Source organism: Microcaecilia unicolor, chromosome 10 (genome assembly GCF_901765095.1).
Source record: "Microcaecilia unicolor chromosome 10, aMicUni1.1, whole genome shotgun sequence".
In the NCBI taxonomy this organism is placed as follows: domain Eukaryota; kingdom Metazoa; phylum Chordata; class Amphibia; order Gymnophiona; family Siphonopidae; genus Microcaecilia; species Microcaecilia unicolor.
In genome coordinates this window covers 207025167-207049735 of record NC_044040.1, presented here as the reverse complement: position 1 = coordinate 207049735, position 24569 = coordinate 207025167, and the positions used below count along the sequence as shown (strand labels likewise).

The 24569-nt window shown below is 44.7% G+C and overlaps 1 protein-coding gene across 2 annotated transcripts in view; it reads left to right on the top strand.

The window, feature by feature from the left end:
• Positions 1 to 23088, top strand: part of MELTF (melanotransferrin) — a 71158-nt gene extending 48070 nt beyond the window's left edge. The window contains exons 10-16 of one of the 2 annotated variants that reach the window (XM_030216358.1): positions 5927 to 6023; positions 11148 to 11339; positions 14302 to 14458; positions 17904 to 17971; positions 18068 to 18255; positions 19359 to 19548; positions 22713 to 23088. In XM_030216358.1, the coding sequence (XP_030072218.1) occupies positions 5927 to 6023; positions 11148 to 11339; positions 14302 to 14458; positions 17904 to 17971; positions 18068 to 18255; positions 19359 to 19548; positions 22713 to 22780 (960 nt within the window). In that variant the 3' untranslated portion in view covers positions 22781 to 23088. Of the gene's footprint in view, positions 1 to 5926; positions 6024 to 11147; positions 11340 to 14301; positions 14459 to 17903; positions 17972 to 18067; positions 18256 to 19358; positions 19549 to 22709 lie in introns of both variants that reach the window. The other variant, XM_030216357.1, reaches the window with a different exon arrangement.
• Positions 23089 to 24569: the final 1481 nt, after the last annotated feature.

Here is a 24569-nt window from a genome sequence, read left to right as displayed (position 1 = left end):
TCTCCAACATGTGTGAGAAGTTCCAGCATGCTGCTCAGAGCAAGACGTTGGGAGTGGTGGCAGTCCATTTATTGGTTGCCAGCAAAGGTATGCCTAGTGTGCCCACACGAAGGGAGGGAGGAGAGAGAGGCAAGTGTTGCTCCCCCCCCCCCCCCCCGGCCCTTCCAACTGCAGAGCTGGCTACGTCCGTCCGGAGAAAGAGCCTGTTGTTAAAAATTTACCAGCACACCCCTGATCGTGTCCAAGAGCTGGTAGAAATGTCTGTGCCTGCCACTTACACTAGTATTTTATGTTTGGATAAAGGTGGGTAACAAACCAACGTACATAATCTAAAATACATAATACAAACTCACCAAAACACAATAAAAAAACTAGTACAGCATAAGAAAAGAGCAGTCCAGATTTCATAGCGCATTACAAGTCAACAAAAAATGCTGATTATTGCCCGGTTAGCGCCGTGCGCCAGAAATGTTCTGGGGCACATAGTGAGCACGCGTAGAAAATGAAATTACCGACCGGGCCACGCAGCTTAGTAAAAGGGCCCCTGAATCTAAAAAAAAAATGTTTTACACCCTTAACTCTAGGATCATAATCCTGCTCCAAAGGTAGATTTAAATCCCCCAGAATAACCAACCTAGTACACTGTGAGGGACATAATTGAATGCGAACGCCCATCTCCATGGGCCTCTATGTCCGAGAACGGGTACGTGAAGGGGCGGAACAGACCGTATTTTCGAAATAAGGCTGTGTGTAACATAATAAGAAAAAAGGCTTAACAATAGTATCCTAGACAGAAGCCCATGAACCAGGTGGACGATATAACAATAATAATCCTATTGAACCCAAAGAGGAGTGTAGGCCTTCCTGAAATCTACAAAACATTTATTTATTATTTTTTTTTGTTACATTTGTACCCTGCGCTTTCCCACTCATGGCAAGCTCAATGCAGCTTACATGGGGCAATGGAGGGTTAAGTGACTTGCCCAGAGTCACAAGGAGCTGCCTGTGCCTGAGGTGGGAATCCAACTCAGTTCCTCAGGACCAAAGTCCACCACCCTAACCACTAGGCCACTCCTCCACTGTTGCTACTATTTGAGATTCTACATGGAATGTTGCTATTCCACTAGCAACATTCCATGTAGAAGTCGGCCCTTGCAGATCACCAATGTGGCCGCGCAGGCTTCTGCTTCTGTGAGTCTGACGTCCTGCACGTACGTCACACTCACAGAAACAGAAGCCTGCGCAGCCTTCTACATGGAATGTTGCTAGTGGAATAGCAACATTCCATGTAGAATCTCCAATAGTAGCAACATTCCATGTAGAATCTCCACTAGTAACAACATTCCATGTAGAATCTCCAATAGTATCTATTTTATTTTTGTTACATTTGTACCCTGCGCTTTCCCACTCATGGCAGGCTCAATGCGGCTTACATGGGGCAATGGAGGGTTAAGTGACTTGCCCAGAGTCCCAAGGAGCTGCCTGTGCCTGAAGTGGGAATCAAACTCAGTTCCTCAGTTCCCCAGGACCAGAGTCCACCACCCTAACCACTAGGCCACTCCTCCACTGTTGCTACTATTTGAGATTCTACATGGAATGTTGCTATTCCACTAGCAATATTCCATGTAGAAGTCGGCCCTTGCAGATCACCAATGTGGCCGCGCAGGCTTCTGTGAGTCTGACGTCCTGCACGTACGTGCAGGACGTCAGACTCACAGAAACAGAAGCCTGCGCAGCCTTCTCCATGGAATGTTGCTAGTGGAATAGCAACATTCCATGTAGAATCTCCAATAGTAGCAAAATTCCATGTAGAATCTCCAATAATAGCAACATTCCATGTAGAATCTCCAATAGTATCTATTTTATTTTTGTTACATTTGTACCCTGCACTTTCCCACTCATGGCAGGCTCAATGCAGCTTACATGGGGCAATGGAGGGTTAAGTGACTTGGCCAGAGTCACAAGGAGCTGCCTGTGCCTCAAGTGGGAATCGAACTCAGTTCCTCAGGACCAAAGTCCACCACCCTAACCACTAGGCCTGGTAAAAACATCAGAATCTGATAAACTAATATGAATTAAAAAAAAAAATAATAGACAACCCACCACCCTGTTTATGTAACCTAGGGGAATGTAGTACACTATAACCAAGAGGACACTAAAGAGATAATTCAGGGCAATTAATATCAGATAACCATGTTTCTGACAAGAAAGAAAAATCCCAGGTTAGAAGCCTCAGTTAAATCACCAAGTAACAGAAGCTTATCTATTACAGATGTAGCATTAACATAGTGACACTGGTACCATAGAACAGTCAGAACATACTTAAGCGTAAGTTCAAAGGGTTCCTTTGAGAACGTGTACAACCGTTTTTACAGGAAAGCCCATTCCAAGGGCGTAGCCAGACCTCAATGGGGGGGGGGGGGGGGGGGGGGGGGGGCAGAGCCCAAAGTGTTGGGGTCACATTTTAGTCCGCCTCCCCTCCACCACCGCTGCTGGACAATGGTACCTTGGCTGGCGGGGGTCCCCAACCCCCACCGGCTGAAGCATTTGTCCCGCATTGGTCTCGCATTTCCTGCTCTGCTCTGTTCTCGGTCACGCCGGGCACGCTCGTTTTAATGAAACTGAGCATGGGCAGTCCTAAGACTAAGATGAAGTAAAGTAAAAATATTTTTTTAAAAACTCTAAAAGCACATGAGAGGATTTTTTAATGCCAATGATTGTACTGTAGCCAATTTGCGACTGTCGGAAGATTATAGCTGGTCTGGCTTATTGAGGCTTTTTCCTCTGTATGTGGTTTTTTACATGAAAGAACTTTTAATGACCTTTTGGGTTCTATATATTTAGGTGAGAGGATTATCTGATGATTATGTGGATTGATTGAACTCTACCTCCTTTGTGTTTCGAGTAACTTATTCCATGCCAAAGGTCCGGCCACAGAAAAACTACCAGTACTGCAAAGGACTGAAATACAAAACAACCTACGCAGCCGGCTTCTCCTACGCAGGGGCGTAGCCACGGGTGGGCCTGGGTGGGCCCAGGCCCACCCACTTTCTGTCCAGGCCCGCCCGCCCACGTCGCTCGCGGAAATTCGTTCTCCTCCCCGCCAGCGCTGCATTCTTTCCTTCGATCGTCGCCAGCAGTGCTGCCATTCACACAGGCAGCTCCGCCCCCCTTTGCTGCGTCCATCTGGCCCTACGTACACAGGAAGTGCATCAGAATGGGCCGGATGGACGCAGCAGAAGGGAGCGAAGCTGCCTGTGTGAATGGCAGCGCTGCCGGCGACGATCGAAGAAAAAAAATGCAGGGACCGAAGCTGCCTTCCTTCTTCTGCTGCGCCGGTTCAAAGGGTTGCTGGCAGCGTGTAAGAATCACTGCTGCTGGCTGTCTGACCTGAAATCCGCGCAACAGAGGGAAGGCTTCTGGGTCATCAGTAGCACTGCAGCAATTCTCTCTTACATGCTGCCAGCAACCCTTTGAAACATGCTGCGGTGCCGTGATGCTCCTGTTGCTGCATGGGGGGGGGGGGTTGGCGAGGATAAAATTGTTGGGCTGCCTGGGCGTTGGAGTGGAGGGGAGGGAAAGAAAAGAGATGCTACACAGGGGGTGTAGGAGTGAGGGAAATTGTTAGGGAGGGGAGGGAGAGATGCAGGGGGGGTGTAGGAGAGGGAGACATGCATGGGAGAGTAGAAGAAATGGGATCATTATTGGGGAGAGAGAGGGATAATTGCTGGATGTAGGGTAGGGTGGGGAGGGAGGGAAGGAGGGATGAATGACAAAAGAAGGAGAAATGTTGGACCTGGGAGGGAGGGGAGGAAAAGGTACTGCACAGGGGAGAGAGGGATGAAGGAGAAATGTTTCATGGTGGTGGAAGAGATGCTGCAAGGGGGGAAACAGATGTTAGACTTGGGATGCAAGGGTGAGAGAGAAGAGGAAAAGAGGGAACAATGTTGACCATGAGAGCAGAGGAGGGGGAAGAAGGAGGGAGATGTAGGATCCAGGGATAGAAGACAGTGAGGGAGAAATGCTGGAATGTGGGTGGGATGGAAGAGGGGGAGAAATGCTGGCCCCTGGGGGAAGGGGCAAGAGGAAAGACAGAAAGGACAGGAAGATGCTAGGAGGGGATAGAGGGTGGAGAGAGGAGAAAGAGGGAGCAGATGCTGGACTAGAAGGGTTGGAAGGAGGCAGACACTGGGATGGTGGAACCATGTGGAAGGCCAAGGGGGTGGTAAGGAAATGAACGAGAGGATGATAGTGATTACGGGGAGTAGATTGAAGATGAAGGCTGGAGAAGGAGTGAGATGGGGAATAGGAGAGCTAGTGGGTGAAAGAAGGAGATGGAAATCAGGTATCTGAAAAGTGAAAAGGATTAGAAGATGAAATTTGAGTGGACAGAGAGCAGGAAGATAGGAATGAGCTAAAATGAAACAAACATCAATATGTCAGTGTAGTGAGGGAATGGAATGAGAGTGGAGAAAAGACAAATGAAGAGCAGCTGCTTGAAGGAGAATTAACAGAAAGACAGGAAAGTGGAAAAGAGAAACTTGAACCAACATAATGGAAAAATAAAATGACCAGACAACAAAGGTAGGAAAGACATTTTATTTTGAATTTATTAACTGAAATTTGTTAGCTTGAGAAATGTGCACAGCGGATATCATTTTATTGTGTTCAGTAGAAAAAAAGAAATATATTTCAGATTTTATTTCTCCACTGTAACATGCCGAGGTTCCGAGTTCAATTTTTGTCTACATATTTTTATTTCTAATTTGTGATCCCTTGTTCTGTATTTGGTGAGAGTCTGGGCCCTAGCATGTCTAACACTAGTCCCGACCTTTGCTGTAGCTGGTGGGGATCCCTAACCTACATCAGCTGAGGACCTCCTCTAAAAGCAGCCAAAACTCCCTTCTACTAAGCTTGGCAGATGGCGGCAACATCCTTGAGCCACCGATAACTAAGCATGCATGGGGTGCCAGCATCGGTGACTCAAGGCATTGTTGCTATTGCTGCCTGCCAAGTTTGGTAAAAGGGATTTGTGGCTGTCTTCGAAGGAAGTTTTCAGCTGACAGAACTTGGGGATCTTTATGAGCTAAATTATATTTTGAATTGGGAGGTGCCAGGGGAGATGAGGAGAGTGCAGGGAGGAAGGGGGCTGAGACAGAGAGAAAATTTTGTGCCCACCCACTTTGGGCTCAGGCCCACCCAAAATTGGCCGTCTGGCTATGCCACTGCTCCTACGTAAACGCACAACTATGGAATGGCCTCCGAAAAGCTGTGAAAACAATCCATGACCACCTGAACTTCAGGAAATCACTAAAAACCAACCTCTTCAAAAAGGCCTATCCCAACAATCCTACGTAAACCTTTTCACCGAAAACATAGCATGCCTTATGACCGTACTGACAAAAAAAAAAGCAGAATTAGGTCAAAAGGTTTATTAGAACAATGCCCGACGTGGCCAGGTTTTGCCCTCAGGCTGCGTCAGGGGTAAAACTATCAAGAGTGCATATAAATATATTATACACGCTTGTAGTAAGATCAAAAAATGTACAGAAATTAAGTTCCAATTGTTTCCTTCCTCGTACTCCAGCAAGACTGATATACTCGTACTGGACAACACACAATCTTCATCCCTTCCGACCCTCCACACATACCTCATTTGATCACTATATAATCTTGTATTTGTTAACAACCGACTGGGCAAACGCCTTGACGGTACTATGTAAGCCACATTGAGCCTGCAAATAGGTGGGAAAATGTGGGATACAAATGCGACAAATAAATACATTTTTAGACGCAGGTGTCTCAAGTCTGGCACTTACTTTTCTTTATAAAATAGCTCCTAAGTAGGTTCCTTTGTACCCTCTTAGAATTACCCTCTTATCCTAGATGGCCTGTTATAGAATTACCCTCTCTCTGTCTTTTTCAGGCTAAGCAGGCTGATGCCATAACCCTGGATGGAGGAGATATATACAAAGCTGGAAAGATATACGGCTTAGTGCCAGCCGCTGGAGAAAGGTACTTTGGTAAGTGTGAGGAATCGATCTTCCCTTTTCTTAGCGATTTGAAAACAGTATGGGAGTAAACGCAAATCAGCTGATTACTTTTTCAAAAATAGCAAAGACTAAGGGACTTGCCCTGAAATTGCTAAGGTGCCATTTTACTAAGCCGCGGTAGGCTCTACGCAGTGCAGCGCACGCCAAAATGAGACTACCACCAGGCCAGCATGTCCTCCTGGTGGTAATTTCAGATTTGGCGCTCGCCCGTAATGGCTGGATGAATTATTTATTTCCTTCTACGTGCACCGGTTCTGGCGGTAACCGGCAGTTGGCACGCGCCAACCGGTTACCACGCGTGTAGTGCGTGAGCCTTTACCGCTAGATGAATGGGTGGTGTTAAGGGCTCGGGCCATTTTTGGGCACGCGCTGGTTTTGTTTTTACCGCAGGCCCTATTCCCGTCCCATTAAAAAAATAAATTTAAAAAATGTTTGTAGTTGCGATGAAAACTGACCTGGGGCATGCCCAATACACGCACCTACACTACCGCAGGCCACATTTTACTGCAGTTTAGTAAAAGGTCCCCTAAGTATCACAATTAATTGACCAAAATATGGTTCAAGGCAGGGGCAAACCCAATGCCCAAATGAAACTTAGTTGTTTTAAATATTAGAAACTAAGCAGGCTCATGTAAATTTCATAAGACCTCAGCGGCGACATGTTTCACAAGGGTCACTCTACCTTTGTCTCGCCTGCCTCTTCACAGGTCTACAACATTTAGAACTTCTTTCAGTTTAGTCATTTATATCCAAACGTGATCTTTTTTCAAAAACATTTTATCATTTTATGTAAAATATAGAATCAATATAGAACATTATCTTCAGCATGCAGATTCACTTGGTGCAGGACTGCTAGCTGACATGCCGCATGTTTCACTTTAGCTGCATCAGGGTTCAGTCCGCCTCCAAACACATGCACACCATATCTATCTCAGTGAGATAGATAACTTTGTAAGTTTAAGTGCTTTGAAAATACGCCTCATAGGAACCTATGTATTATTATTATTATTAATTACATTTGTACCCTGCGCTTTCCCACACATAGCAGATTCAATGCGGCTTACATAGTAAATATAATTACAAAGTCTTGAAGGAGAATGTTACAAGTTGTAGTAAACATAGTAGTAGTGGGGTTTTGAGGATATGTAAATTGAGCATGGAGAAGTAAACAAAGATAGGATGAACAAAAGGAGAAGAGATTGGGAGGGGTAAGAAGTAGGAAGGATGGAGAGGAAGAGATTGAGGAATGAGCATAAGGAGATTGTGAGATGTGGCCAAAGGTATAATAATCATTGGGGCAGGAATCATGTGGGTGGGATTAAAAAGTTAAGTTGGGTCATTAGGGTAAGCTTTCTTGAAGAGATGGGTCTTCAAAATTTTTCTGAATGGTAGATGGTCGTTGATTGTTCAGATGGATCTTGGCAGAGTGTTCCAAAACTGGCTGCCCAAAAAGGAGAAACTGGATGCATAGGAGGTCTTGTATTTAATACCTTTGCAGTTGGGAAGGTGTAAATTGAGGTAAGTACGAGAAGACGATGATCTATTTCTGGTTGGGCGGTCGATGAGGTTATTCATGTAGTTAGGGGATTCTCTATATATGATCTTATGAATCAGAGTGTGGACTTTAAAATTTATTCTTTCTCTGATGGGGAGCCAATTAAGCTTCTCTCGAAAGAGGTGTTGCGCTATTGAATCTTGACTTGCCAAAGATAAGTCTGGCTGCCGTGTTTTGTGTAGTCTGAAGTTTCTTCAGGATTAGGGTCTTACATCCTAAGAAAACACTGTTGCAGTAATCTGCGTGCATGAGTACTGTGGATTGTACTAGGTTCCAAAAGGTGTCCAGGGGAAGGTATGATTTCACTCATTTCAAAATCCACATCATATTAAACATTTTTTTTGTGATGAATGGTTTTCGAATGATAAATGGTTATCAATCGTTACTCCAAGTATTTTTAGGTTGTCAGATATGGAGAGTTTAACGTCTGGGGTGCTAAGAGTAGTCTGGAGAAGTGGAGAGTATTGAGATGAAAGGACTAGACACTGTTTTCTCTTTAATTTCATCTTGAAAGCGTTAGCCCAAGAGGTTAGGGTGGTCATGCCTATATTTATTTTATCGGAGATTTCAGATAGATTGGATTTAAAGTGGATAAATATAGTGACGTCATCAGCATAGATGAAGGGATTAAGGCAATGTTTGGCTAGTAACTTGGCTAGGGGAATCATCATGAGGTTGAAGAGTATCGGGGAAAGCGGAGATCCCTGCAGTGCCCCGCATTCAGATGACCATGGGGAAGATATGTTTGTAGTTCCTTTGACTTGGTAAGATCTTGTTGGTTCTCATCCAATCTGTGGTAGCTTACAGACTCATGTGAACCTGTTTTTTTTTTTTGCTCAGTGAATAACATCAATGTTTGTTTATTTACCTAAAGGTAGAAAAACACCCCAAATGATCTAAGTATTTATTTATTTCAGATTTATCGCAAGATGAATTATATTCAGACACTGTCCCCTTGAGGTTTCTCAATCTAAGGTTGTACTTGAGGCAATGGAAGGGTTAAATGACTTGCCCAAGACCACAAGAAGTATCAGTGGAATTTGAACTGAGCTGCTCTGGTTCTCAGTCTGGTGCTCTAATCGCTAGGCTACTCCTTCACATTTAGTTTAATCGCACAAAGGCAACATATACAGTGGGGGAAATAAGTATTTGATCCCTTGCTGATTTTGTAAGTTTGCCCACTGACAAAGACATGAGCAGCCCATAATTGAAGGGTAGGTTATTGGTAACAGTGAGAGATAGCACATCACAAATTAAATCCGGAAAATCACATTGTGGAAAGTATATGAATTTATTTGCATTCTGCAGAGGGAAATAAGTATTTAATCCCTCTGGCAAACAAGACCTAATACTTGGTGGCAAAACCCTTGTTGGCAAGCACAGCGGTCAGACGTCTTCTGTAGTTGATGATGAGGTTTGCACACATGTCAGGAGGAATTTTGGTCCACTCCTCTTTGCAGATCATCTCTAAATCATTAAGAGTTCTGGGCTGTCGCTTGGCAACTCGCAGCTTCAGCTCCCTCCATAAGTTTTCAATGGGATTAAGGTCTGGTGACTGGCTAGGCCACTCCATGACCCTAATGTGCTTCTTCCTGAGCCACTCCTTTGTTGCCTTGGCTGTATGTTTTGGGTCATTGTCATGCTGGAAGACCCAGCCACGACCCATTTTTAAGGCCCTGGCGGAGGGAAGGAGGTTGTCACTCAGAATTGTACGGTACATGGCCCCATCCATTCTCCCATTGATGCGGTGAAGTAGTCCTGTGCCCTTAGCAGAGAAACACCCCCAAAACATAACATTTCCACCTCCATGCTTGACAGTGGGGACGGTGTTCTTTGGGTCATAGGCAGCATTTCTCTTCCTCCAAACACGGCGAGTTGAGTTCATGCCAAAGAGCTCAATTTTTGTCTCATCTGACCACAGCACCTTCTCCCAATCACTCTCGGCATCATCCAGGTGTTGACTGGCAAACTTCAGACGGGCCGTCACATGTGCCTTCCGGAGCAGGGGGACCTTGCGGGCACTGCAGGATTGCAATCCGTTATGTCGTAATGTGTTACCAATGGTTTTCGTGGTGACAGTGGTCCCAGCTGCCTTGAGATCATTGACAAGTTCCCCCCTTGTAGTTGTAGGCTGATTTCTAACCTTCCTCATGATCAAGGATACCCCACGAGGTGAGATTTTGCGTGGAGCCCCAGATCTTTGTCGATTGACAGTCATTTTGTACTTCTTCCATTTTCTTACTATGGCACCAACAGTTGTCTCCTTCTCGCCCAGCGTCTTACTGATGGTTTTGTAGCCCATTCCAGCCTTGTGCAGGTGTATGATCTTGTCCCTGACATCCTTAGACAGCTCCTTGCTCTTGGCCATTTTGTAGAGGTTAGAGTCTGACTGATTCACTGAGTCTGTGGACAGGTGTCTTTCATACAGGTGACCATTGCCGACAGCTGTCTGTCATGCAGGTAACGAGTTGATTTGGAGCATCTACCTGGTCTGTAGGGGCCAGATCTCTTACTGGTTGGTGGGGGATCAAATACTTATTTCCCTCTGCAGAATGCAAATAAATTCATATACTTTCCACAATGTGATTTTCCGGATTTAATTTGTGATGTGCTATCTCTCACTGTTACCAATAACCTACCCTTCAATTATGGGCTGCTCATGTCTTTGTCAGTGGGCAAACTTACAAAATCAGCAAGGGATCAAATACTTATTTCCCCCACTGTAGATGTTTAAGAAGCGTCAGCCAGAGGGAAGAGCTTTGGGGAACCTCGAATCTTGCTGTATTTAACACAAACACCTATGTGTTACCTTTTGTTCATCTTCTAACAACTGTCCCCAGTTTGAACCACACATACCTATGTGCCAGCCTGGATTTACCCATTGGCAATGTAGGTAGTCGCCTTCAGGACCAAATTTTGAAGATGTCATCTGATCCCAGCACCAGTGCTGGCCCCTGCCCAGACCTTGAAGCCCACCGTTAGTGATCCAGATGGCACTCTGCCCCCTCCTGTCTTCTGGCCTGGTCTGAGGTAGCGATAGAAAAGCTCACAGACACTCAGTCCCTGCAGGACCATGTGAGAGATAGGAGTGGCAGCTCCTTGGTCCTTGCTAACGTCTTTCCATCAATTCTGTGGACTGGGCTAGAAGAGATGAAATGAGGGGGAGGGGGAGGGAAGAAGCAAAGAAGACCAGAGAACAGAGAAGTTTGGAATCTAAGAAGAGGCACCCTGGGGACCCACATACTCCATTCTCCAGTGTCTATGAAACCCCACTCTTCACCCACCAAGGCGTACATGGGTACCGAACTCCTAAATCATTGCCCCGCCTCTTTGTCAACCACCGAACTGAAGGCTGGTTTTCACTGTCCCATTAATCTTACTGACTTAGGGGAAAGGCAAGTAAGTTTGATTATAAACCTTTGCTAGAAGGTAACAGTTAAGAATGTTTCTCCCTAAGCACTTGTGGTGATATTACTGCTACTTACTTAGTCTATTTATTGGTTCTTCTAATGAATAGTATTTTTATTTAAATCTACTAGGTGAGCAAAATGCTAACTACTATGCTGTGGCAGTGGTGAAAAAATCCAGCTCCGATGCCTTTACCATCAATGACTTGAAAGGGAAGAAATCCTGCCACACAGGCTATGAACGGACAGCTGGGTGGAACGTTCCGGTCAATGTCCTCATCGATAAGGGCTTCATCACGCCCAAGGGCTGTGACATAGTTACAGGTGAGATGATCAGGGAAGGTTCTCCTGGGAGCAAAAAAAAAAAAAAAAAAGTGTGTACTCAAAAATTGACCAAAAGCAAAAAAGGTCCAGGCAAATATTTTATTTCGTAATCAATATTCATAGAACCCAACACGGCCACGGTTCACCAAGAATAGCTGCATCAGGGGTATATAACACACATACAAATAACATGTCTCATGTTGCATGGTCCTTGCTTTCTTGCTGTTCTATATTATTTTTTAAATATTGGCCTAAGGTGAGAAGTTAATGTGCTGTGAAATTCGGTAATATGATGCTAGATTATTGTTATGTATTTTTCTACCTTCTCTATTCATGAGGTCCATGATGTGTCATCTTCACTTGTTCTACGTAGCTTTCCATTTTGTAGAAAGCTATGGCCTTAAACGAGTGCATTTTTCTGAAGCAAAACAAGTTGTGTACTGTATTTGATTAAAAACCGAGCGTTAGACCTGGTTGATAGCTTAGTAGTGCTATGCCATGCAGGGACTGTTAGGCCCAGCGGAGATTGAGGACACTGAAGAAAGAGTATTTATAACCCCTGGGGCTAGGGACCCCAGCTATAGTTCATAAGTAGACATCCGTGGGCTGACTACAAGCCACTTTTTGGCACACCTTTGTAAAAGGACCCCATCGTTTCCCATCTTCGTTACTGCAATGGCCAGTTCTGTTGACAAATCTCTTTTGTCTGTCCCCTTCTCCTCTACTGCTAATTCCAGACTCCGTTCCTTCTATCTCGCTGCACCACATGCCTGGAATAGACTTCCCGAGCAGGTACGTCTAGCCCCGTCTTTGGCCATTTTCAAGTCCAAGCTAAAAGCCCACCTCTTTGACGCTGCTTTTGAGTTCTAACCACTGCTCACTTGCCTGTACCTTTTACCCCCTCCTTTCTTTAATTCCCCTTATCCCTTAGTTGTTCTGTCTGTTACCTGTCTTACTTAGATTGTAAGCTCTTTGAGCAGGGACTGTCTTTTTGTGTATAGTGTACAGCGCTGCGTATGCCTTGTAGCGCTATAGAAGTGATAAGTAGTAGTAGTAGTAGTAATGTAGAAGCCTGCTCTTGCAGATCAGCAACACGTATGTGCAGGACGTCAGACTCATAGAAACAGAAGCCTGCGCGGCCGCATTGCTGATCTGCAAGGGCAGGCTTCCACATGGAATGTTGCTAGTGGAGGAGTAGCCTAGTGGTTAGTGCAGTGGAACATGGGATGTTACTATTTGAGATTCTGGAATGTTGCTATTCCTTGAGATTCTACATGGAATGTTGCTACTATTGGAAATTCTGTTGCTACTATTTGAGATTCTACATGGAATGTTGCTATTCCACTAGCAACATTCCATTTTTAGATTGTGAGCTCTTTCAGCAAGGACTGTCTTTTTGTGTATGGTGTACAGCACTGCGTATGCCTTGTAGCGCTATAGAAGTGTTAAGTAGTAGTAGTAGTTCGTTGACCTACCTGCTGCACAAATTTTAGTTGTTTCAAAGCTTGGTGGCCTTGTATAGTCCTGGGTAAATTGCAGTGGGTGAGGGCCACCCCGTTTTTGACAGAACTGCACTGGTGGCCAGCTGTGGCCCCTTATATTTAAGAAACAGATTAGCTTGGTATGAGCCTAATAGTGTTTTGCACTGCAGGTAAAATACCCCTTTGCAGATACTTTCAGTGAAAAAAATGTTACAGCTTGCACAATTTAGATCTTGTGGTTTGCTTTGAAGGAAGAGAAGAATCGTTTGAGCTTCTCTGAGATCTTAAAAATGTGGTGTGTTTTTTTTTAGCCCAGTTGGGGGAGTAGTGATCTTCGGGTTCACTTTTTTGTTTACATTCTCCCTTGGGCAGTTGAGGTTTCCTTTTGTTTAATTGTAATTTAACAGTCATAGTAACATAGTAGATGATGGCAGAAAAAGACCTGCACGGTCCATCCAGTCTGCCCAAGAAGATAAATTCATATGTGCTACTTTTTTATTTGTACTGTCCTCTTCAGGGCACAGACTGTATAAGTCTGTCCAGCCCTATCCCCGCCTCCCAACCACCAACCCCGCCTCCCACCACCAGCTCTGGCACAGACCGTATAAGTCTGCCCAGCACTATCCTCGCCTCCCAACTACCAGTCCCGCCTCCCACCACCAGCTCTGGCACAGACTGTATAAGTCTGCCCAGCACTATCCCCGCCTCCCAACCACCAGCTCTGGCACAGACCGTATAAGTCTGCCCAGCACTAGCCCCGCCTCCCAACCACCAGCTCTGCCACCCATTCTAGGCTAAGCTCCTGAGGATCCCTTCCTTCTGCACAGGATTCCTTTATGTTTATCCCACGCATGTTTGAATTCCGTTGCGTGGGATAAACATAAAGGAATCCTGTGCAGAAGGAAGGGATCCTCAGGAGCCTAGCCTAGAATGGGTGGCAGAGCTGGTGGTTGGGAGCCGGGGATAGGGCTGGACAGACTTCTGGAATTCCCTCCCGTTGACTGCTAGCGGCAAAATTATAGTAGTATTTGATCACTTTCTACACTGCTGTTGCTGCTGGATTCTAGTTGTGTGTTTTTCTTCTCTTGGATGCCAGTCAAGATGTGATGGTGGTTAATATTTTAATCTGCTCAATGTTATTTTTATTGTTTTCTTATTCACCACCTGAATGTGACTTTACTCAGGACTTACAGCATATGACCTTTTAAAATTAAATGAATTAGTTAATATGAGTGGATTGTGGACTTTTATCGTGAATTCTGTATATTTTTAATGTTTATAGCACACAGATGAATTGCAGATGGTGTTGGAATAGATTTGGTGACAGAGCGCCTCCCCCTCCACAGGATGCCAAAGTGGCCTTTCCTCTTCTTATAGCAACAGCCCTGAAGGCTGGACAGATGATTCATTTGACGGTTTATTTTAGATTTTGACTTTTTTTTTGAAGAAGGGAATACACATTTTTAAAATTTCTGCTTTAGCTGTAGGAGAGTTCTTCTCTAAAAGTTGCGTTCCTGGAGCCAATCAGAATGGTTTCCCAGCTACCCTGTGTGCGCTCTGTAAGGGTGATGAAAAAGAGAAGAAGAAGTGCGTGAGTGGGAACGAGGAGCCGTACTTCAGCTACAGTGGCGCCTTCAGGTAACACAGCCGTTTGTCCACGCTTGGCCAGGGACAGGCTCATGCTGAGACGTTCATTGCACTTACACAGGATTATCAGTCAGCATTATTGTCTGTCCTTGTGTCTCTTGCTCGGAGTTGATGGTATCTTTGTCATGAAAATCAAATGTACTGTTGAACCACAAGCTGATGATTAGATTGATGCTTCCTTCAATAATTAATGATCAAACTAGAAACTTTCCAAAAATTAACCTCAGTTGAGCACAGTTAAATGGAAGCGTTAGGCTGTGGAGTGGTATCGAGTTTCTCGCCACTGGCCATGAATTGCGTCTGTGAATATTGATTGCTGTGCTTCCCACCTCTTAATGCCAACCAAATCCTTTAAGATAGACATCTGCAAGCAAAGTCTTTAAAGCTTTCAAGGGAATGTAAAAATGATCATAGCAATTTACCCTTCAAGTCAACCTTCACAAGAAAAAAATTGGTTAACTCTTCAGTTTTCCTCTAAATGGCAAAATAGAACTACTTGAGCAGTGACTGCTGGGAAATGATTTTGCCATGTGATTGGCTAGCATTCGGAGTGGAGGAGTGGCCTAATGGTCAGCAGTGGGTTGAGATCCTGCAGAACCGGGTTCAATTCCCCCTGCAGCTCCATGTGATCCTGGGCAATTCACTTACATAAGTACATAAGTATTGCCATACTGGGAAAGACAAAAGGTCCATCAAGCCCAGTATCCTGTTTCCATATCCAGGTCACATATACCTGGCAAGATTCCAAAAAAGTACAAAAACATTTTATACTGCTTATCCCAGAAATAGTGGATTTTCCCCTAGTTCATTTAATAATGGTCTATGGACTTCTCCTTTAGGAAGCTAACCGCATTTACCACATTTTCTGGCAACGAATTCCAGAGTTTAATTACACGTTGAGTGAAGAAAATTTTTCTCCGATTCGTTGAAAATTTACTACATTGTAGCTTCATCGTATGCCCCCTAGTCTTAGTATTTTTGGAAAGCATGAACAGACGCTTCACATCTACCCATTCAACTCCACTCATTATTTTATAGACCTCTATCATATCTCCCCTCAGCCGCCTTTTCTCCAAGCTGAAGAGCCCTAGCTGCTTTAGCCTTTCCTCATAGGGAAGTCGTCCCATCTCCTTTATCATTTTCGTCGCCCTTCTCTGTACCTTAACCCTCCATTGCCCCAGGTACAACAGTAGTACAATGTACTACTTAGATTGTGAGCCCACTAGGGACAGACCCAGTGCCTGTAAAATGAAACTGTAAATTCAGGAGGAACAAGTAAAATCCTTACAAAAAAGAGGCACACACATAGTACTCCAAATTTAACTCCTGCGCGAGTAACATGTAACCTCAACCTCATTCAATACCAACTTTTGGCTGCTTACCGGAGGGATAATATCTAAGCTAAAATACAAATCCACATACGCGACCAGTTTCTCATACATCTGCACGCAGCTATGGAACGCACTACCGAAGGCCATAAAAACAACGCAAGACCTAACCATCTTCCGAAGGCTACTGAAAACAGATCTTTTCAAGAAGGCATACCATAAACATCCATCTTAAATACTACATAATAACATTATACACGATCTATACAAAACCGAACTTTTATCACATGACTGCTTAACCTCTTTGCTATTAATGATCAAGCACTACCACTGTAAACCTTATGTCGAATAGGGTCTCTCTATAGTCGATGACCTAATGTATGCTACAATCCAATTTATTACTCAGGAACCTTCTTGCAATACCATAATGTATTCTTCTTTACCATATATGTATGTATGCACATGGTATATATATATACCATGATCTGTTCCATATATATTAGGTTCCATGTATGTATGCACCTTAACGCAATACCATTTGTAATCCTGTTAACCGGAAATGGCAACCGCCATTACGGCAAATGTAAGCCTCATTGAGCCTGCAAATTGGTGGGAAAATGTGGGATACAAATGCTATAAATAAGCCTCGCCCGCTGCAAACGCCGACCACAAACAGGAAAACTCTTGCAATCTACTTCCGGGTTTATAAAGGAAGCAAATGAACCCCAGCATATGAAAGTCATTAGGGTCCCAATAGTTCAATCACCATTCTACTTCCAAGTTTAACCCCCCAGGGACCACTGTATGCCAATAAAAAAAATAAACTTTTGTTCCTGAGCCTTCAATACCTCGCTAATATCACCACCTTAAGTTAACTTGCAATAATGCCGTAAAACGTAAATCATCAAACTGAATGACCTGCATCAACCCAGTGAGCCACCAGGGGAGCTTCCATTCTCATATTCCTGATGTTACTAAGGTGCTCTGCTACACACTGTTTCCATTTCCTTTTCGTTTGCCCAATGTAATACAGCTGGCACGGGCACACTATGGCAATACACAACCTGATGGCTGTCACAGGTAGTCTTGCTTTTAAAATAAAACTTTTTAGTCATCCCTGGGATAGGCAAACTATTGGTAGAAAGGGAAAATTTACAATACATGCATTTCCCACATGGGGAATGCTCTCCATTCAACTGTTTAGTGCACAATGCTTTCAACATTTCCTCAACGTTAGCCTTGCATTTATAAGCCACCTTTGGGTGTTCCTGAAGCCCCGAGCGATTAGGGATAGCCACTGTTTGCAGCCCTTGAGTTTGGACAAGCATGCATGAAACTCAACAAAAGTGGAAAAATTACCCCTGGAGTAGACATAATTTTCAAAGGTGTGCTTTACAGTGAGCAAAAAATTCCAAAATGTGTTTTGTGAGAGTGACCTGGGGAGTCTTTGTTTCTATGTGTGAGAATGAAACTTTTTATGCATGTGTGGTCACTGCAGCAAAGGTCCATGGCTGGGGGTGTCATGCACCAGGAATCCTTCTCTGGAGCCATGCACCAGGGGCCCTAAACCTATCCCATAAGGGGTCAATGGTAAGCAACAATTGTGACTCCCCATCCTAGAAGTTGCTGTGAATCAGTGGCGTTCCTAGGGGGGGGGGGGGCGGTGGGTGCAGTCCGCCCTGGGTGCACGCCGCTGGGGGGTGCCACGCGCCTGTTGGCACCGCTCGTTCCATGCTCCCTCTGCCCCGGAACAGGTTACTTCCTGTTCTGGGGCAGAGGGAGCACGGAACGAGCGGCGCAGACAGGCGCGTGGCACCCCCCCAGCAGGTAAAAATGCACCCGGAGAGGGGGGTGTCATTTCGCCGGGGGGGGGGGGGGGGGCGAAACGCCACTGCTGTGAATGTTGTCTTTGCAACACCCCTATTGCCAGCTGACCTGGAGTAGAAGACCTGACTTAGGAATGGAACTAAAGATCCTTCCACATGGCATTGCAGAGCCACTGGGCCAGTCTGTAATGCTGACCCGGGGGTTGCATGGTATGAAGTAATTATTTGATGAAACATAATGGTAGATGCTGGGACCTCATTTTATTTCCTCTTTGTTCCCAGGTGTCTGGTAGAGGATGCTGGAGATGTGGCTTTTGTCAAACACTCCACAGTCTTGGAAAACACGGATGGTACTGTATATACCAGTCACTGATAGATATTATAAGTGATGATGGTTTGAAAACACAAAATCTACCTTTCTGATCACAAACGCTTGTCCTTTTCAGGCATGAATCCTGCTTCCTGGGCTGCCAACTTGAAATCCAGTGATTTCCAGCTGTTGTGTCCAAACGGAGCTCGAGCTGAAGTAAACCAGTATGCAGGCTGTAACTGGGCTCCAGTACCTGCACATGCAGTCATGGTCCGCCCTGACACCAATACTTATGCTGTGTTTGGCCTGCTGAATAAAGCTCAGGTGCAGATCAATTCTGAAAGTAAAACTTAATCTGCAGAGTGTTTTGGGGAATTGAGTCATGGCCAATGAATGGGTCACCCTTCAGTCCTTGAGAAAGGACAGACAGTATGGCAGTGAGCACTGAACAACTCAGAATAGTCAGCAAATTGCAGCCGGCTCTGCTTTCCAAACAGAAGAGAGTCATTTCAACTAGACACTGAAAATACTTCAGACCACAGGAGCCAGCTCTGTGGGTGCCAGTGAGTGCCGAGCACCCCTAATGTTGAGCAAGCTGCCTTCATTGTGCCCAAGGAAGGGTAATTTGTGTTCAGCTCCCCGATCATGTTGAAACATTGCCACCTTTTCTTGACAGTGTTTTAGGAGAAATATAGGGGTCTGATTCTCAGCACCAGCCATGCTAGTGACCCATTCTAAATCTCTCTTGATACCTTATCTGTTGAGCGGATAAGTGTAAACTGCACCTTTGCTTCTCCTCATAACCTTTCAGTTGGGTTGTGTGTGTTGTAGAATGGAAAATGATATTCATTCCCTAATTCATAGAGATCAGGCTGGTTTCACCTGGGCCAACTCCTTCAAATTAAAGCTTAACACCAAAAAAACTCATTGCCTTATTCTTACCTCTCCCTTTAACAAATTCAGGCCCGCTACCTTAAACGTACCAGGCTTTACTTTGCCCATCTCTGAGAGTCTACGTATACTAGGTGAAAATGATTTGGGGGTGCCAAACACAACACACATTACCCCTCCCTGGACATAATGCCAGAGATTGCTCAGTATTGAGGGTGCTCAACACCCATTGGCTCCTATGGAAACTGGCATTTATTTACCCTGCCATAGTAGGAGGGATATTGGGTAGATGTGACGAGTGTCATTTGCCACCAAACCTTTGTTTCTATGGATATTGCAGAGGAGTGTGGTAGCCGTGTTAGTCCACTCTTAAGGTTATCAATAGAAATCAAACATGGAAAAGAAAATAAGATGATACCTTTTTTATTGGACATAACTTAGTACATTTCTTGATTAGCTTTCGAAGGTTGCCCTTCTTCGTCAGATCAGAAAATTGCAAAAAGACATGTTTAATTACTCACAAATCCTTGTTACAGGATTTCTTTGGATACGGCAGTAACGCCTCATTTAAAATGTTTAACTCGTTGGACTATGAAGGGAAAGATCTGCTGTTTAAAGACTCTACAATTAAAATTGTGCCTGTCGAAGAAAAAACAACTTATTTGGAGTGGCTTGGAAAAGAATACATCAAAACCCTGGAAGGAGTGCGCTGCCCTTCAGCTGCAGGTAAGAAACACTGGGAGGTGTGTACTGTCCCCCCCCCCCCCCTTCTGAGGCAGGTGAGAAATACTGGAAGGAATGTGTCCCCCCTCCCTTCGGAGTAGTTAGAAAAGTGGTAATCAATATATATAAATGGCGAGTGTCGTACTCACTCGCAAATGCGCAGTAGAGACCCTCTCTGCCCCGCCCCCGCGTCAATACGTGATGACGAGGGCGGAACAGAGAGGGTCTCTACTGCGCATTTGCGAGGGACACCGCCATCGCTAACGCTCCCCCCACCCGGAGTCGCCGCCACCTACCTTCCACCCGGTCGGGCCCTCGCTCCGCTATTGAAACAGCGAGGGCACGCAGCACACAGCTCTGCTGAGCTGCCGTCGGCCTTCCTTCTTCTTCTCTGCCTGTGTCCCGCCCTCGACGACGTTACATCACACGAGGGCGGGACACAGGCAGAGAAGAAGGAAGGCCATGGCAGCTCAGCAGTAGAGCTGTGTGCTGCGTGCCCTCGCTGTTTCAATAGCGGAGTGAGGGCCCGACCGGGTGGAAGGTTGGTGGCGACGGCTCCGGGGGGGGGGGACGAACTCGGAGGGGGAGCGGCAGCGGCGAACTCGGCGACGGGGTGGGGGGCCTTTCAACCCCCCCTCCCTCCTATACTAGCACGTTTTTACGGGCTGAACAGCTAGTACAATTATAGACAACAGTGGGAAAACAACCATACACAGGAAATATATATCCACCAAGGAACACAATTTTTGTATAAGGGATGGATCTTCAGATGGTGACCAAATTGGTATATTTTTAAACCACAGAGAAGCCCAAATCTTCACTGGTCCATTAATTTCCAATTTATACTGAATTTTCCAATGTACTTTTCCCATTATCTTCATCCCTTAAATCAACTTTTTCATAGTTTCAACAGCTTCTTTCAATGTTTTCAAATATTTATTACAACAAATCACTTATCTGCTCTAGGAGGTGTCCTCTAGAGCAGACAAGTGATTTCTTCTAATATTTGAAAACATTGAAAGAAGCTGTTGAAACTATGAAAAAGTTGATTTAAGGGATGAAGATAATGGGAAAAGTACATTGGAAAATTCAGTATAAATTGGAAATTAATGGACCAGTGAAGATTTGGGCTTCCGTATGCGTTAAAATAAGACCAAGAATATTATAATGCCTGTACTGCTCCACGGTGTGGCCTCACCTTGAGTATTGCGTTCAGTTCTGGTCACTGTATCTCAAAAAAGATATAGTGGAATTAGAAAAGATTCAAAGAAGAGTGACCAAAATGATAAAGGGGATGCAATGCCTCCCAATATGAGGAAAGGCTAAAGAGGTTAGGGCTCTTCGGCTTGGAAAAGAGACGGCAGAGGGAGGATATGGTTGAGGTCTATAAAATCCTGAGTGCTGTAGAATGAGTAGAAGTGAATTGATTTTTCACTCTTTCAAAAAGTATAAAGACCAGGGGACACTCAATGAAAGTACATGGAAATACTTTTAAAACCAATAGGAGCAAATATTTTTCACTCAAAGAATAGTTATCACATCCTCCACCAAGGAGTTCCAGAGTGAACAGTGTATGCATAGTCCGCTATTGAGACAGACATGGGGAAGCTACTGCTTGCCCTAGGATTGGTAGCATGGAACATTGCTACTATTTGGGTTTCTGCCAGGTACTTGTGACCTGGATTGGCCACTGTTGGAAGCAGGACACTGGGCTAGTTGGACCATTGGTCTGACCCACTATGGCTATTCTTATGTTCAATTGGTTGCCATCTGAGGATCCATTCCTTATACAAAAATTTTGTTCAATGGTGGCTATATATTCCCGTCCAATGCTGGGAGTATTGCCCCCCCCCCCTTTTGTGGAAAGTAAGAAATGCTGGAAGGGGTGTGCTCTCTCCCCTTTCAGAGACATGTAACAAATACTGGGAGGTGTCCACCCCCCTTTTGGGACAGGTGAGAAATGTGGGGGTGCCCCCCCCCTTTGAGGCAGGTGATAAATGCTGGGAGTGTGCCCCCCCTTTTGTGATAAATGCTGGGAGTGTGCCCCCCCCTTTTGTGATAAATGCTGAGTGTGCCCCCCCCTTTGATGCAGGTGATAAATGCTGGGAGTGTGCCCCCCCCTTTTGTGATAAATGCTGGGAGTGTGCCCCCCCCTTTGAGGCAGGTGATAAATGCTGGGAGTGCGCCCCCCCCTTTTGTGATAAATGCTGGGAGTGTGCCCCCCCCTTTTGAGGCAGGTGATAAATGCTGGGAGTGCGCCCCCCCCCCCTTTGAGGCAGGTGATAAATGCTGGGAATATTGCCCCCCCCCCTTTTGTGGAAAGTAAGAAATGCTGGAAGGGGTGTGCTCTCTCCCCTTTCAGAGACATGTAACAAATACTGGGAGGTGTCCACCCCCCTTTTGGGACAGGTGAGAAATGTGGGGGTGCCCCCCCCTTGAGGCAGGTGAGAAATGCTGGGAGTGTGCCCCCCCCCCTTTGAGGCAGGTGAGAAATGCTGGGAGTGTGCCCCCCCTTTTGTGATAAATGCTGGGAGTGTGCCCCCCCCCCTTTGAGGCAGGTGATAAATGCTGGGAGTGTGCCCCCCCCTTTTGTGATAAATGCTGGGAGTGCGCCCCCCCCCCCTTTTGAGGCAGGTGATAAATGCTGGGAGTGCGCCCCCCCCCCTTTGAGGCAGGTGAGAAATGCTGGGAGGTGTGCCCCCCCCTTTGAGGCAGGTGAGAAATGCTGGGCGTGTGCCCCCTGCCCCTCCAAACCAGGTAAAAAATGCTGTAACAGAATACTGACCACCTGATGCAGGTAAACCTAATTTTTCAATTGTTGTTCTGCATTGCTATGTTTTCATAAATGTTCACGGCTACTCCTGCTATCTCTCATCCTTGCACAGTCTATGGCATCAAATCCTGTAGTGTATATTAGGATGGGCACTAGAAATTTTCTGCCAAAGCTGAGCACAACTCTGGTGGCCATCGTTGAGTGAGTCGTGATAACACAGTGTTATAGGTGGACTGATGTCAGATGTACCACAATGTGATTGTTTAAATATGTAACTGCTGTACTGGTATTTTCTAACAAAGCTATTATGGAATTGATGCAATGAGCCTACGTCCACCCCTCCCCCCATGCTGTACTTAAGTCTTTTTTTTTTTTCATCCTCTCCACACAGTAGCTGCAAATTCAGTGAACGTCGCTCTACTGCTGCTCTCTAGCTTCCTTCTCCTTAATTTCCATCTGTGAACTTCTACCACAAGGATCATCAGAATTAGTCCAGAATATCCAGTGACTCGGATATTCCTCACAGACCTGAAAATCACTGGAATGGAAGAATTCCTGGGATCCCTCAGATTTGTAACAGCACTGGCCACTGACTGAAGACACCATTCATAAGCCAGTGTTTCCCAAGTCCAGTCCTGGAGTACCCTCTTGCCAATAAGGCTTTCAGGATATCCACAATGAATATGCATGACAGTGATTTGCATACACTGCCTCCATTGGGTCAAAGGAATTCTAACAAAAGAGGAAGCTAGAGCTAGCCAATCATAAAACTTTAATAAAAATCAAATAAAAAAACAAACAAACAAACAAAAGTCCAACAATGATGCTTAGGAAGTCAATATCAATGTCTACCAGAGTATATGACAGCTGTATCCAAAAGATCCAACACAAATCTGTGTTTTGACATAAAAGTCTACCTCAGGATCACAGGGTCCAACTGAAACATATATGGTGGCAACAGTGGACAGATAAAAAGGATCTAATTAAAATATAACAAATATCGGTAATCCAACACTAACAAGTATCACCAGCAAAACGTGCTTTTTGATGGTGTGGTGATACTCGTTAAGTGTTATCTACAATATTTTAATCAGACCCTTTTTATCTGTCCACTGTTTTTGGATACACCTGGACATTGTGATATTTATTTCCTCTAAGCATCATTGTTGGTCTTTCTTTTATAAACTAAGTTTATAGTTTATTAAATTTAATAGACCACTTTATATAATTCTATATCAAAGCAGTTTACAATAAAATATATATAAAAGAAAAAACTACAATAAAAATAGGAAAGCACATAGCACTCAGAACACTCATTTTAAAAAGCAATAACAATCAACAAATATTCCCCCAAGCTAATAGAAAAAGCCAATGAAAACAACTAAGCCTTTAACGTTATGATTGGCTACCTCTAGCTCCCTCTTGTTGGAATTTCTTTGGTCCACCCCTGTTCTGCAGTTTGCCCTTCCTTTGGCAAAACCATGTTGCTTTGGATCTTGCAACCTGTTGGATTCTAGAACGTTCACTATCCTTTTCTTCAGCAGTGTCTCCTTTACTTTTCCAACCACCAAAGTAAGGTTTATTGGCCTGTGGTTTCCCACGTCTTGTCACTATTTTTGTGGACAGAAACAACCACTGTTCTCCAATCCTGCAGATCCTCTCCCATCTCTAAGGGTGTATTAAATCTTTAAGACCTGCCAGAACTCCTGTAAGCACCCACGATATCCTGAGATGTATCTCGTTCCCAGCCGCACAGCTTTGTCCATTTTTAGTTTTCAAATTGTTCATAAACACTTTCTTCTGTGAATGATGTGATATCTACTCCATTCCCATACATATGCCAGGCTTTTCTTCCGTTAACACTGAGATGCATGTTTAGCATGTCTGTTTTTATCTCATCACTCTCCACACAGCGGTTCTGATCATCTTTCAGCCTTACAATTCAATTTCTAACCTTTTTTCCTTACTCTTTCACAGCAGGAAATTCTCAGAAATGTCATCTAAACGCTTGTTTTCTGAAATTAATTTAAATCCTGAAGTTTGACTTAAGAACAATTACTCTGTGTTTCAAGAAAAATGATATGGAATATTAATTTACGTGAAGAAAAAACTCTGGGCTGATGCAATATTCTTGCTGATTTATTCACCAATGCTCAAACATTTTTCCATATTCTTCTGGTTAGTCATATGAAGCCTCCTACCATCGCTTCTGTCTCCACCAACTGTTCATGCAGCAGATCTTGGCTTTCTT